General features: G+C 41.1%; 1 protein-coding gene across 1 annotated transcript in view; it reads right to left on the reverse strand.

Moving 5' to 3' along the window:
* Positions 1 to 732: 732 nt before the first annotated feature.
* The window catches only part of PAPPA2 (pappalysin 2), a 267,023-nt gene continuing 254,504 nt past the window's right edge, over positions 733 to 13,251 (reverse strand). The window contains 2 exon segments of the mRNA XM_038542421.1: positions 733 to 4,027; positions 6,614 to 6,712. Coding sequence (XP_038398349.1) covers positions 3,953 to 4,027; positions 6,614 to 6,712 — 174 coding nt within the window. The 3' untranslated portion in view covers positions 733 to 3,952.

Genomic DNA, 13,251 nt, shown 5'->3' on the forward strand with positions numbered 1-13,251 from the left:
TTTCTCTCCACTTCTCCCCCTTCCCTTTCACATCCCATTAAACACCATTTTTCTTTTCCTTCTAGCATCTTGATGTCTCACAGAATCAGGATTAAGACCAGTCATATGAAACTCAAGGAACTTTCCTCATTGGACTGACACTTGCTATCCTTATCTATGAAATGAGAATATGGAAGTTGCAGTTTTGTTGTGAGCATTAAATAAGATTATCTTTGCCAAATGCATAGCGCATGTTAGCTAAGTTCTACCTTCTAGCTAAACTGGATGCCTCAGTGATGTCCAATATCACCCAGGCTTTCCCCAAACCTATCTCCACATCTTCATTCCTGTTCTTTACTTTGCCTGGACTATCCTCTTCCTCTTTCCCATTTCTGTCTACCAAACTGATATGACTCCTTCTCAGACCATCTTCAAATGCTATGTATCTTTGGCATCCAGGAGTGACACCTACTTCCTCTGAACTATTAATGATTCTTGGGCCTTATGTCTACAACTCACGAGACACCTGACATCACTACTGTGTGCTCTGCTTTGGTACATGTCATCTCTTCTCATAAACTTTCATGTTTATTTTCTCTGCACATGCCATTTACTTAACAAATCACTTATAAATGACTGAGAGAAATGATCAATCAACTAATTGATGATGATGATGTCTGGCACAAGCAAATGGAAAGCAATTTGGAAGTGATGGTTGATTTACACAAAGAATAAGACACCAAAAGCACTTCATATTTTCTGTGCTGATTTTTTAATGAACATCTTATAATCTTACAAAATAACTGGCTGTAGCTGTTTTACATTACAATACAGTAGATCAGCTCCTTTCACTGTGTTCCCAATCAAGCCATCCCCCTTCGGGTGCTAACTGATGCACTCAATAGTGATCTCACAGAGTAGAGGAAGTGCCAAGTCCAATGCTTTGTAATGCAGGGAAGGAAAGGAGAGAATCAAGAATAACTCTTCACTTTCACGTGCAGATTTGCCAGCTGCCCATTCTTCTTACTCTGTCCTCTCATCTCTCTGGTTGGAGACTGTCACGCTAACCATTAGTCAGCTAGTCCTAGGCAACTTGGACACCAGAGCCCTTAATTACTAGAGAAAAAAGAGCAGTGATTTTTGGAACAAAGAAGGGATTGTGGGAGAGGTCCTCCATGACCCCATGGATGGGTAAAAGCAGCCAAAAGTAGACCACCACATGGAGTGAGTTTGAGTTGATATCTCCTGGGGATCTGTGATCATGGTGTCTCGGGCCTTCCACTTTCTTAGTGACATGAGAGCTCAACACACTAGGCCCCAGGGGTAAGGGCTGGAAGAGCCTGCCATCTCTGAATGGCCAGAGCTGATGAGGGCCGGGCAACCTTCAGCCAGAAGGGCTTTCCACACACCACACAAACTGCCCTCCTGCCTTCTCAGGGCAGCCGCAGATTGCAGATGTCGCTAATGGAGAATACAAATTTGTAAACAACAGTACAACAGAGAAATGTTCTCACTGTTCCTTCTATGAAGAGACTGAGCACAGACCCACACTGGCATGAACCACAGGCTCATGACCCCATGGGGGAGCTGTAGACCTCCTGAGCAGGGCAATGCCCACAATCCCTATTCTGCTGCCTCAGTCTCAGACAAGGCAGGATTGCCTGACACAGAGCTTGATGCACTTCCAAGAATTTGGATAATCTCCCCAAGAAAACAATTTTACAACTTTGTAAAAAAAAAAAAAAAAAAAAAAGTAGAGGATCTAAAACCTTTTTCACTGTCCTTTCCATACTGAAACCTATTACAATCCTAGAAATATTTATTCTCTTTTGGGGTACCAAATGTGAACCCAGACAATGAACAGTAGGTATCTAGGTTTCTTTATGGCTAGAAACATAGAGGACAAGAACTTTTTGGATGGGAAATCTCTGCTTTTTCCTTTCCCCAGTGATGGTGCTACCCTCATTATATATCCCTAGAGATAAATATGTGTATCCTTCCTTTTATCCCATTCCAGATTATTATTCTTTCTCCATGAAGTCTGGCTCAAGATAACGGTGGGGAATATTTATTCTTCCTATTTGCAAAGCCATTGCTTCAGTGTTGGTGGGAAGAGTAGAAAACTTGTGACCAGACCAAGGAGCAGATGATTCAGAGAGACCAAGGTTGCACTCTAATGTTGGCCTGTTCTTTGCTCCCACTGGAGAGGAAGCTTTGAGGGAAGAAAGCCTCCCAGCCCTTCTTGAGATAACAAACAGAAGTGCTGAGCAAGAAGTTAACTTTTTTCCCCAGGCCTAATCCAGAAATTGTTACCAAAAACAACTGCAATAGACCACGTGCAAAAAGACCATAAGCCTGGGATGTAAGGAAAGGCAAGTTAATGTGGTCATTTTACCCCAGTCCATCTATTGAACAAGAAAGGATAACAACGAAATGCACCCTACATAGTTGAAATTCTTCTCTCTTCCCACAGAGTGTCACCCTTGCTCCACGTGTTTCCATAGCTTGTTCAAATCAAAATCTCTAGGTCATGGATTTGATAGGTTGTACTTGAATCAATTTACTTCAGATTCTGCATTGCCTGAAGGAGTCCCCTCTGCCCTGTTTTGGATGACTTGGCCTTGTTCCAAGTCTCTTTGACTCATTTCATCCTCCTGCCCAGGGCTCTGATTTACCCCTGACCTCTCCCATCTCTATGGCCTCCCTTGGCTCCTCCATCTCCGCCTGTTCTTCCATCTCCGCCCACTTTTCCCCTATGTCATGTCCATAACATTTTTTCCTCAGAAAATCAACAACTGATCATGTGTCTGTGAATGGTAGCCAGGTCTGGGGACCTAGAACGAGAGAGATCAAAGGCCATGAGGCCATGAGGAATGTGTGAGTTCCTGTCATCCTGGCAATCAGAAAACAAGCCCTCATACAAACTTGTTCACTGACTGGCCAGTAAGAGCCACACTTGGAATAGGCACGTGTGGAAGTGTAGAGACTCCTGGGTCTCACCAACTCCAACTAAGAGTTCTGAGAAGTGAAAAGTAGTGAGTATATTCTTTTTGGATATACACAAGAACCACCGTCTGGTTCTTCTGGACCCAGCAACAATGGGTACTCCCACCCAAATTGCCATGCCTCTTCACGTTATCATTCCAACCCTCATCAAGCTGGGCCTAGCTTCCTACTCGTGAAAAGATGATTTGCTGATAGGTTAGGATCAAGAACTCCATCTAATTTTTTTCCCTCTCTCCTTCACCACTTCCCTTTCAACCTGCCAACCCCCATCCATAGAACGATGGCAGAACCACTGGTCTTTCTGTACTCCAACCCTCGGTATTCATTTTGGATGTGAACTTCACAGCAGCATGTGTGGCACAATGTATAATTTTTAGCTTAGTAGACAGCAAAAAATATAATATATATAATATATTTATATAATTATGTTTAAATACTTATAAAGAATTAATGACTAACCTCATTATTACTAAAGGAGACTACACAAAAGAAAGGGAGCCAGTTTAAAGTAGATGAACCCCAAAAGATGGCAATTCATTCAAAATGGGTGTTTTACAGAGTGTCCCTGGCAACTTCTCTTCTAGTATTTTGGTATTGGTGTACAAGTTGGGTGGGGCTGAACGGCTGACAGGGTGCAGAATGGGGAACAGGGCAAGAGTTGAGGATGGGGTTGAATAGAATATAAATGGGGGAGGAGGGTCCTTGTATATCTATCATATTTCTCCTTCCACTTTTAATTAACTGCCTCTTTGAAGAAACTTTTGCCTGTGATTCTTCCCTACATGGGCTACTTGATGCAACAGTTGGCACCTATAAACATCCTCCTGCATGTCTATAAGATCCTCATGCTCTTCTTTCTTCCTTTATTTCACAACCTTTCTTCTTCATTCATCTTTTATTTCCTTTTGTGGAGGCCTCTCTTTCTTACTGCCTCCAGGGCAGTGGAAGCAGAGGCTTGATCCCACAGTTACTGATTTTCTTCAGCCTTGGGGTCTCGGCAGGTGCATTCATCCAGGTCACAGTCAGCAGCAAATGGAATGACCTAAGGGAAATCAAAGAGAAGTTGAAATAACCATTTTCTTGCCAAGCTTCATACTTTTCAACCAGCTTTTGCTTTTCTCACTTGGTCCCAGAGGAAGTGTAGGATTACTGTTAATATCACAGAACTGAAATTAACACCCAGTTCTTTCACTTACACATCATGTCTCTTTGGGCAAGGTAAATCTTCCTTACTTCGCTTTTATATAAAGTGGAAGGACAACAGTAACTACCCCAGAAGATGTCAGTGTGATTTAAATAAAATGATGGATATAAAACACACATTTCCAGGCACCTATAACACATGTTACTACTACTTCTAATATAATCACTGATGTAAAAAACCACTATTAATGTTTTTGTTGCCATTATTCTGTTCACAAAACCTCTGTAAAGTAGGTCAGATGAATGCTAGCATTTTCTTTTTAGAGGGAAGACCAAGAGAGATTGAATGACTTAACTCAAGGTCATGACACCACTATCTGGAAAACCAAGGCTATGCAGCGTAGCTGTATGACTCCTACCTACTTCTTGGTGTTCTTGGAGCCATAAGATCATCTTTGCCATTTTTTTTTTTTTAGATTTTATTTATTTATTCATGAGAGACAGAGAGAGAGGCAAAGATACAGGCAGAGGGAGAAGCAGGCTCCATGAAGGGAGCCTGATGTGGGACTTGATCCCAGGTCTCCAGAATCATGCCTTGGGCCAAAGGCAGGCACTAAATTGTTGAGCCACCCAGGGATCCCCTCATTTTGCCACCTTAAAAGCATGAAGTTTTGCCCACCTTGAACCCAGGATGTACTCTGACTTGGTGAAACAATGTATCTCTCTACCCATTGTTTGTGGCTGGATTGCCTTCCTGTTATATAATCAGCCCTACTCTGTGCCAAAAATGATCTGGCAAACGTTGATCTCTACCTGTTTGGACTACAGCACCAACAGACAACATACTTATTGAGTGTCCATAACCAGCCCCAGAGATAATTGGGCATTTTGGGGGACATGATGTAAAAAGTGGCAAAGATGCTGCTGCCCTTTGGGCATGGACAATCAAGTGAGGTAAGAATGGATAAGCACAGCATTTAATACCTCAAGTATACTGAAGAGATGAGCTTGGTGATTGAACAAGGGGGTTGGAGAATGGGTGGTGTTATTTGGGAGAATTTTCCAGCATATTTTCACATGTGAGGTAAAATGTGATTTAGGGGGATAAAATGCCTTTTCTTTAAAAAAAAAAAAAAAAGATTTTATTTATTTATTTGAGAGAGAGAGAGAGAGAGAGAGGCAAGCAGAGGGAAGGGGCAGAGGAAGAGAGAGAGATATTGTCCACAAGACTCCATGCTGAGTGCGGAGCCAATGTGGGGCTTAATCCCACAACCCTGAGGTCATGACCTGAACTGAAATCAAGAATTGGATGGTCAACTGACTGAGCCACCCAGGTGCCCCATGAAGTGCTTTTTCAATCCTGATTCGAGTATATGCTGGCTATAGGCACTGAAATCTATTAAAGACAAACCCTAAATTTACTGAGTGTGAGATGGAGATGGGGCAAGAATTGCTTGCTTTCTTCTGAAGTAGTCATATCTTCCTGTGTAGAGATGGGATCATTGACCAGTTGTTTTTTGCAAGTAAGAAAAATAACTAGTTGACATAATTTCTGACCTGTTATCCAAACTCTTGATCTGTTTTTCTTGGTTTGGGATTTATTGTTTTCTAGAGCAAAAGAGGGCCAAATTGAACAGTGATCCAATGAGCCCCTGAGCATTCCGCATTAAATAAGTTAATTCATAGAAGTGGTGAGAACAGTGTCTGGCATATATCAGTAATATCGGTCATTAGGTGCCATAGTATTCAGGTCTGTGTAGAGGTGATCACATAGGTGTGACCTCTTGTGGAGACATGTACAAGGAAGGAAATACTTACTCTCACTTGCATATTTCTGATTCATCAAATTGACCAGCTAGCATCAAATATCTTTGAAGCACTTGGCTTTTTATCCATATTATAGCAAAATTTCAGCCTATTCAATTTCACAGTTTTAGCATAAGCGTATCTGCCAATTTAATAGAGCCCAGAAAATTAGAGATAAAAGGAACTGAGAAAAAGACTACTGCTTGGATGTGGTCTAAGGAATGCTCCAGGTAGCTTGTGGTGGCCACTCAGCAGAAACTTGAAGTATGCTTATAATATACCATATAGGATTATTAATTTAATTACAAAGATTAATAACTAGATACCACTTCATTGGTAAATCTGCCTCCCTAGGGATTAGAGACCATAATTCCCTGCCAAAAGAGGTATATCTTGAACATGATAAGCAGACATGAGTCTCTGAGTAGCTAAAGCCATGGCTTTTCTGAAGAGTTCCAGGACCAACCATTAGGGAACTAGTGTTTTCTAACAACCTCACCTAAAATCACTGCCCTTAATCCTGTCACCATTGAAGCTTAAACGTTTGTTCATTATAACTCCCTCCTGACTACTGAATAAAAACCAATTACGACAGGGAATGAAGGAGAACCAGCCAAAGCCCCTGCCTTTATTTCTGGCACCCATGCCCCGCCTGTTACCTGCAGGTGCCCTCACTTACCTTCTTGGAAGAGAGCGTGGAAGAACAGCAGTCTCCCCCATCATAGTGGCAGTAGGCCCGATTGTTGATGGTGTCACACCACCCATCTGCTTGGAAAGGCTGGTGAGGATATGAGAGGTCAGTGTCTAAGAACAGCTTCACTGGGCTTTGTACTACTCTCCCACCCATCCCCACCATAATCCATGGAACTCAAGAGATGTTATGGGACCACTCCCAAGGGGCAGGATACAAACTGACCTAAAATGCTCAAGAAATGGAAAAGTCTCAAGACCAAGGACCCAAGGATTTGTCACATTTCACCTGCAACATCTGCTTCTGACCAACCCTAGGATCCAGAATGGTTCACTTAAACTCCCTGATCAACTTTTTCACCTTTTTGTAATTAGTGATAGGTCTTTATATAAAATAGGTAACAAAATATTTTCATACATTTTAACTCTGTTGATCATCAGGAAAAGCTGTGCTGCAGGCAAGGTTGGCTTTAATGGAGATGCATAGAAATGACAAAAACTTCCCCGGGGTCGCATAGCTATCATCAGGCAGACTTTGGGATTAGAAGTTATGCATCCTGACTTTCTGCTGCTTCTCCCAGAGTAAGAGCCATAATTCCACCCCCCCCACACACCCTCTTCTCCTAATACTTGTATTTAGAAACCCTGGTAGTCCTGGTATGCTATGAAAACTCAAATGATGTCTGTCCAGAATGCAGGGGTCCTAGAGTTTGGGACACCAGTGCTGGAACAGAAATAAACTTACATGTACAGCTACCTACTGCATAGCAGCTAGACATAGGGTGAAAGAGAAAGCTCAACTGTTCCCATTCATTCCTGTTACTGCTACAAGTTAACAGAAACCAAAATGGGAAAAGGGCCCAGGCCAAACCAGAGTTAATGGAGTGTTTCTCCCCAAAAGGGAATATATGATAAGAACAGCAACAAGCGGTTAAAAAAATAGCCCAGGAGCCCCATGCATTGTTACCCTAGAACCACTCCTGGAGAAAAACAGTGTCCCACTGCATCCTGGGGAGCATACCAGCCAGCCCACCTACTCAATCACATTGGCTGCTTCTCATCCTGAGTGGATGCCCAATTGCGAAGCCTCAGGAAACATCTTGTGGTCAAACTCTTTGGACCACAATATAGTAGACTTTCGAGTTTTGAGGTCACCTTCCAGTTGACACATTTAAATCACTTTCTCTCCCCCCACTCTCTTTAAATGTCAAATAGAGGGACTGTTCCCTACTTCATTGTGCTTTGATGAGATAGATCACTTAACTAAAAAAAAAAAAAAAAGCCATTAAATAATTTTCAGCAATTGAATTACATCAGAACGAGCTCATCCAAATCATTACTTCAATGTTTTGATTTATTCTATGGGATCCTGAGGTCATTTGAACATCATTCCAGATGTATACCAGTTTTCCAATCCCTGAAAAGTTGCTACTTGTGGGGTGGAACTCCACAGCTGTTGCACAGCTGTACAGCAAACTCATCTGAGAGCAAGAAGTAAAAATGAATTCTGTTTTCAACATGGGCCTCAATGGGATAAAAGACAGAGATTTTGAGATGAGCATTTGTCTTTCACACTGGAGTGAATGGCTCTGCAGAACAATCAGGACTTGAGGCTACAATTGCAGTCAAATAATAGGAGTCGAAATATAGCTAGCTACATCCTTAGCATTCAGAAATGCTCTTGGGTCCTCCCAGGAGGACCAGATACATCTACTGAGATTCCCCCCTAGAGTTTTCTTTTCCTCTTTTCAAGTGTTTGGTGGAGTATATTTTCCTCATCTAACACTGCATCTGTTACTTTTTCTCCAACCCTGACTGACTCATTGGCAAAACTTAATCTGTTCCTTCTTTATTTTTCATGTTATTGTCTATAAAAAATCCAAAGAGCACCCAAAATACTTTTCTTACATATAAAAGTATGGTCTTGGGTATGGAGGACTAAAGGGAGATCTTCCTTTTTGTAAGAACAACTTAAACTTTTGAATGAATTAATAAAGGATGCAGGGGGATCTTTCTTTCCAAAGTCTTCTCCAAGGATGGCTTCTCATCTTAGGAACACTAGGGAAGAGAGGCTGAAAAGTGCAAAAATAGTCTAGGTGACCTTCTTTAGCTCCCAATGGGTGTCTACTGCTATAGCCCAAGCATGATTTCTAGAAACTGCTTCTTTTCTGCTCTTAAAGGGCCATCTGGGAAAAAATAAAGGGAATTTATAAAAAGGGGCAGAAAATCAGAGAAAAGGTTGGAAAGACCCAAGTATTTAATTTACTATATACCTATTAGAATTAATTGTTCCTCCCCCAACCTGCCAAAAACAACTACTCCACCCTAAACAAACAGAGTCTCCTATGGCAACATGTGCCTGGGAAGCTTGACAGCTTGAGTCCAAAGTTACAATGGAAAAAATGGGAAGGGAAAAATGACTCATTGATCCAAAGTTTTTAAAGCATCTGAAGACTGAATGTAGATTAGATCAAAATCTCAATAATGCAAAGGTATCAGACTGGGGACATCACTCCTTGCTGTAGGAAACTTCCCCTAAGGGAGGGTGCTAGGCTTGGTTTCTCTGCACAGCATGTCCATAGATGAATTTTTACTACCTATACATATACCTCATTTATCCTATAACATCAGCAAATGAAGTGCTTCACATAAGTGAATTTTTCAAATACCTGTAGCCTATTTCCTATTTTTCAAATACCTGTAGCCTATACACTTTTTCATTTTCAATTTTAACCATTTTGTCAGAAGAAACAAACAAACAAACATTCCTATTATCCTGACTGTTAATAAGTTTAATAGAATACAAAGTCATTGACATGAACATTTTTCATTTTCATTTACAGGAAGACTCTCTGTGTTGGGCTACTTACCCTTTCACTAAGTGAGCAGCCTCTAAAACTCTCTCTCTTTATGAGTCAAGCTTCTTAGAATTATACCTCAACTAAATACCTAGACCTGAGAGAGACATGAGGTTTCTCTTCTTATGATGAGCTTGATAATATCTACGGCCAGCTAGTTGTGTTCCAGGAAGATGAGGCAGCCATATAAACGTCTATCAGTGAGTGATGAAATTGGAAGGGCTGTCAGCCTGTATGCTTCTAAGACTATGGAAACTGTACGACTTCAGAAACTTCTCAAAAGTAAATTTCTTCTTTATGTTATCTATATTCTTCATGTTATGTTATTTTCTGTTTAAGATTGTTTGGAAAGTTAGGCATGGGGATGGTAGCCCTATTCATTGTCTATGGATATAGTCATTCATTCAGTCATTCAACATCCTTTATCCCATACCTCTATGTGCCACACATTGTTATGGGGATACAAAGATAAATCAAACATGGTTCCAGTCCTTGATAGAATCCATCATAAACAAGTATAGCTTATGATGATAAATGCTCCAAAGGGGTGTGGGCAAGAGAGAAGTACCTAATCCAGATTTTGGTTGGGGATATTTGTAAGAGCTTTCAGGGGCTGACTCTGCTCTAACCAGCTCTGTGGTGGAGAGGTTGGGACTGGATGATTCAGAGGAGAAGCCTGAGAAAACTTGTAAGGGAAAAAAATAGGGTGAGACAGGTGGTCCCAGACTGCCTATCACATACCCATCCTCAGAAAGCACTCCATAAATGCTTACTGACTGGCTGATAACACTTCTATTATTTGAATTATATGAAGAACATTTTTCTCTATAGCTTGCAACAGAATTCCTGACCACACTGATATTTTAGAAAGGTTAATTTTGAACTTGAGATGTTCTGCTCTGCTAACCTATAACTTAGATCTCAGCCAAAAGTGACTACTATACCCCTACAGGTAAGACATGGAGCAAAATCCTGATTTATCATCTTGAGGAATGTTTCAGACCAGGAGAAGATGCTAATCACCATTCATGCCTAATGCTTAACACTATTTTCTTTTTCCCATGTCATTTCCCATCAAAACCCTCTTGGTATGTGGGTCTGACAAATCAGACCCACATCCATTTCTTATTGATGAGGCTACATCACAGCCAAAGAAGCCCTTTTCCAGGGAAGCTGTGGTGCCATGCCCAGTGGAGTCCTTGCAATAGACGGAAACTCTCATAAATATATACAAGAATGTGTGCCAAGTTTCTCTTTTTTTTTCTGGCTTTTCAATGAATGCTTGGCCTGAGTCTCCAGTCTCATTCTCATTCTCCTTTTATCCCATGTCTACAATGCCTAGGCTTCACTGCAAGGTTGCTCTTAGAATTTCACAAGTGAAAATTGTGAGGTCTTTGAGGCCTCTCAAGAACCCTTCGTGACCAGAACACTACTTGCTTTTTGGTTGTTGTTGGTTTTTTGGGGTTTTTTGTTTGTTTGTTTGTTTTTGTTTTTTTAAAGGATCATAGATTACATGAAGTTCTAAGGTTGGAACTTTTGTTTTACAAATGAAACGGAGCCTTAAAAAAGGAGAAATGTCTTGTTGGTAAGACTAGTGGTGGCAATCCTGGGAATAAGATAGGGTCTCTGGATTCTCGATCTGATGTCCTTTCTACTATAGCATGCTACCACTATCTGACGATTTCACTAATTTTTTAATTTATTGGGAATACAGGGTAATTTAAATTCCTTTGGCACCTCTATAAAAAAAGGCTTAGGTACAGTAAAATTAATAATTAAGTGAACCCAATGATCTAATATACAAGCAAAAAAGGGCTGTATATGTATTAATTCCCCTGAACCCCAATAACTTCACTTCTGCTCTTCTCAGTTGCAGATCAATGTTTATCCCAAATAAGCTACCTGGCACTATCACTCCTTTTGGCCTCAGGGCTTGGTCAGCACATATTTTCCTAGAGGCTGATTTCCCCAGGAGGAAGTAGCACTATGCTCCCATCCCATCAGCAGATGCCTGCAACCCAGAAACATTTATTTCTGGGTCCCAGAATGCTAAAGCCAGATATTTTTCTGCTCACTGCAGTCATCTGACGGAAAGAGGAAATGGAGCTGTTCCCCTCCTCCAGTGTTCACCCCTTGGGGTGGGAGGGTGCCAATGATCTCACATTTGTGGGTTTGCAACAATCTTCCTGGAAAATGTAAAATTAAAATAGATACCCTGAGATGGATTCTGCAGGAAGAGTTTCTTCCATACAACCTCCTCTGGAAAATCTCATCTGGCTTCCTGGACCCAGAGAGTCCTCCCTGCCTTTGCATTACCATGGTATATTTTATCCAAATATGATTCTTTGGGACTTAACACTCTGTATTATCAAGGGCTCAGAGTCTAACTAACCATCTTTATAGTACCAGCTGCTAGTTCAATGTCTGATGCCACAGAAGATTCTCAATAAATGAATAAATATGAGGGTAGCTAACTAAATTTCCTTAGCTTATTTTGTGACCAGATCCCTCCTTTTCATTATTCCTCTCCTACTATGTACAGAGCATTGGTATACATTTATCTACAAGTGGGCAGAGACAGCAGAATGTACCATCTGAAAGTTCTCCTTCTATAAACAATCTAAAAGTGTTGGATAAAATTTAATGATATCCTCTTAACTCCAGAGCTGGGATAATAAGAAAAGAAGAAAAATTACCAGAGGCCAAAGCCAAAAAGCATCTGAAAACCAGATCAGAAAGAAGGTAGTGAAAGCATGGCTGTCTTAGGAATGTTTGCAAATATCTGTAATCAAGTGGTTCGGTTTTAACAGCTGATTGGGAATAGGGGCCCAGGTCTTAGGTCTTTGCAAGGAGGGTAATTTGTAAGTGATGCTGTTAGTATTTTAACGAGAAGGCTGTGTTTGTGAGGACTGATATGGAATGACACAGTCATCCAGCAATGCGGCACAGGTAACTTGGCTCCCTTGGCACTGGTAGATCTGTTCCTGCCTACCAGTCCTGAAGACTAGATGATGCAAATCCGCTGATCACTAGGATATTAAGGATCTGCTAAGCTACCAGACAGTAGTTGAAACTGCAAATAGTACCTCTTGGAAGGCCAAGGGTCTACTCTACAAACAATAGACAAGCAAGATGTAATTCAAAGAAAGGCAGTGAAGACACATGTTCTGTTGGATGGGCAGAGAGAAGCCCCCCGTTGGTTGGCCAAGAGAGTGATCAGGAGTTGGGTTGTAGTCCTGTGGTCTACTGTATTTTACTGGTCCATGTAAAGTCATGGAGCTTCTGTGTAGGGCTTCAAATCTCTCTGCCTGTGCAATCTACCAGACCCTCAAAAAAGGAAAAGCAAATGTGGCATTTTATAGGGTCCAAAAGAAAAGCCGGATTATAAACAGTTTATCTCTGTCTGACACCAAAACTAAAGCACAGTCTTGGAATAGAAATAATCAAATAGTGCAAAAATCAATTCTTCTGAAAGAAATAGTTGGGATAAATTGAGATGGAAAAATTAAAGCAAACAAAGTAAGGCCAAATGACTTCTTTCTCCTGTAAGATTTTCATTGGCTTGAAGGTACAAAGGGCTTAATACCTCCTGCTCTGGAAAATGATCAAGGCTGTACAGTCCGGTGATTAAGAGCATGGGATATGGTGTTAGATAAACCTGTGCCCAGATCCCAGCTGTGCTCCTTACCAACTCTTAGATTGGAGCAAATTACTGGACTTTTTAAATCAGCAGTATCCTTGCTGGTGAGTGAGAATAACACCTACCTCA

The sequence above is a fragment of the Canis lupus genome, chromosome 7, assembly GCF_011100685.1.
Source record: "Canis lupus familiaris isolate Mischka breed German Shepherd chromosome 7, alternate assembly UU_Cfam_GSD_1.0, whole genome shotgun sequence".
NCBI classification, from domain to species: domain Eukaryota; kingdom Metazoa; phylum Chordata; class Mammalia; order Carnivora; family Canidae; genus Canis; species Canis lupus.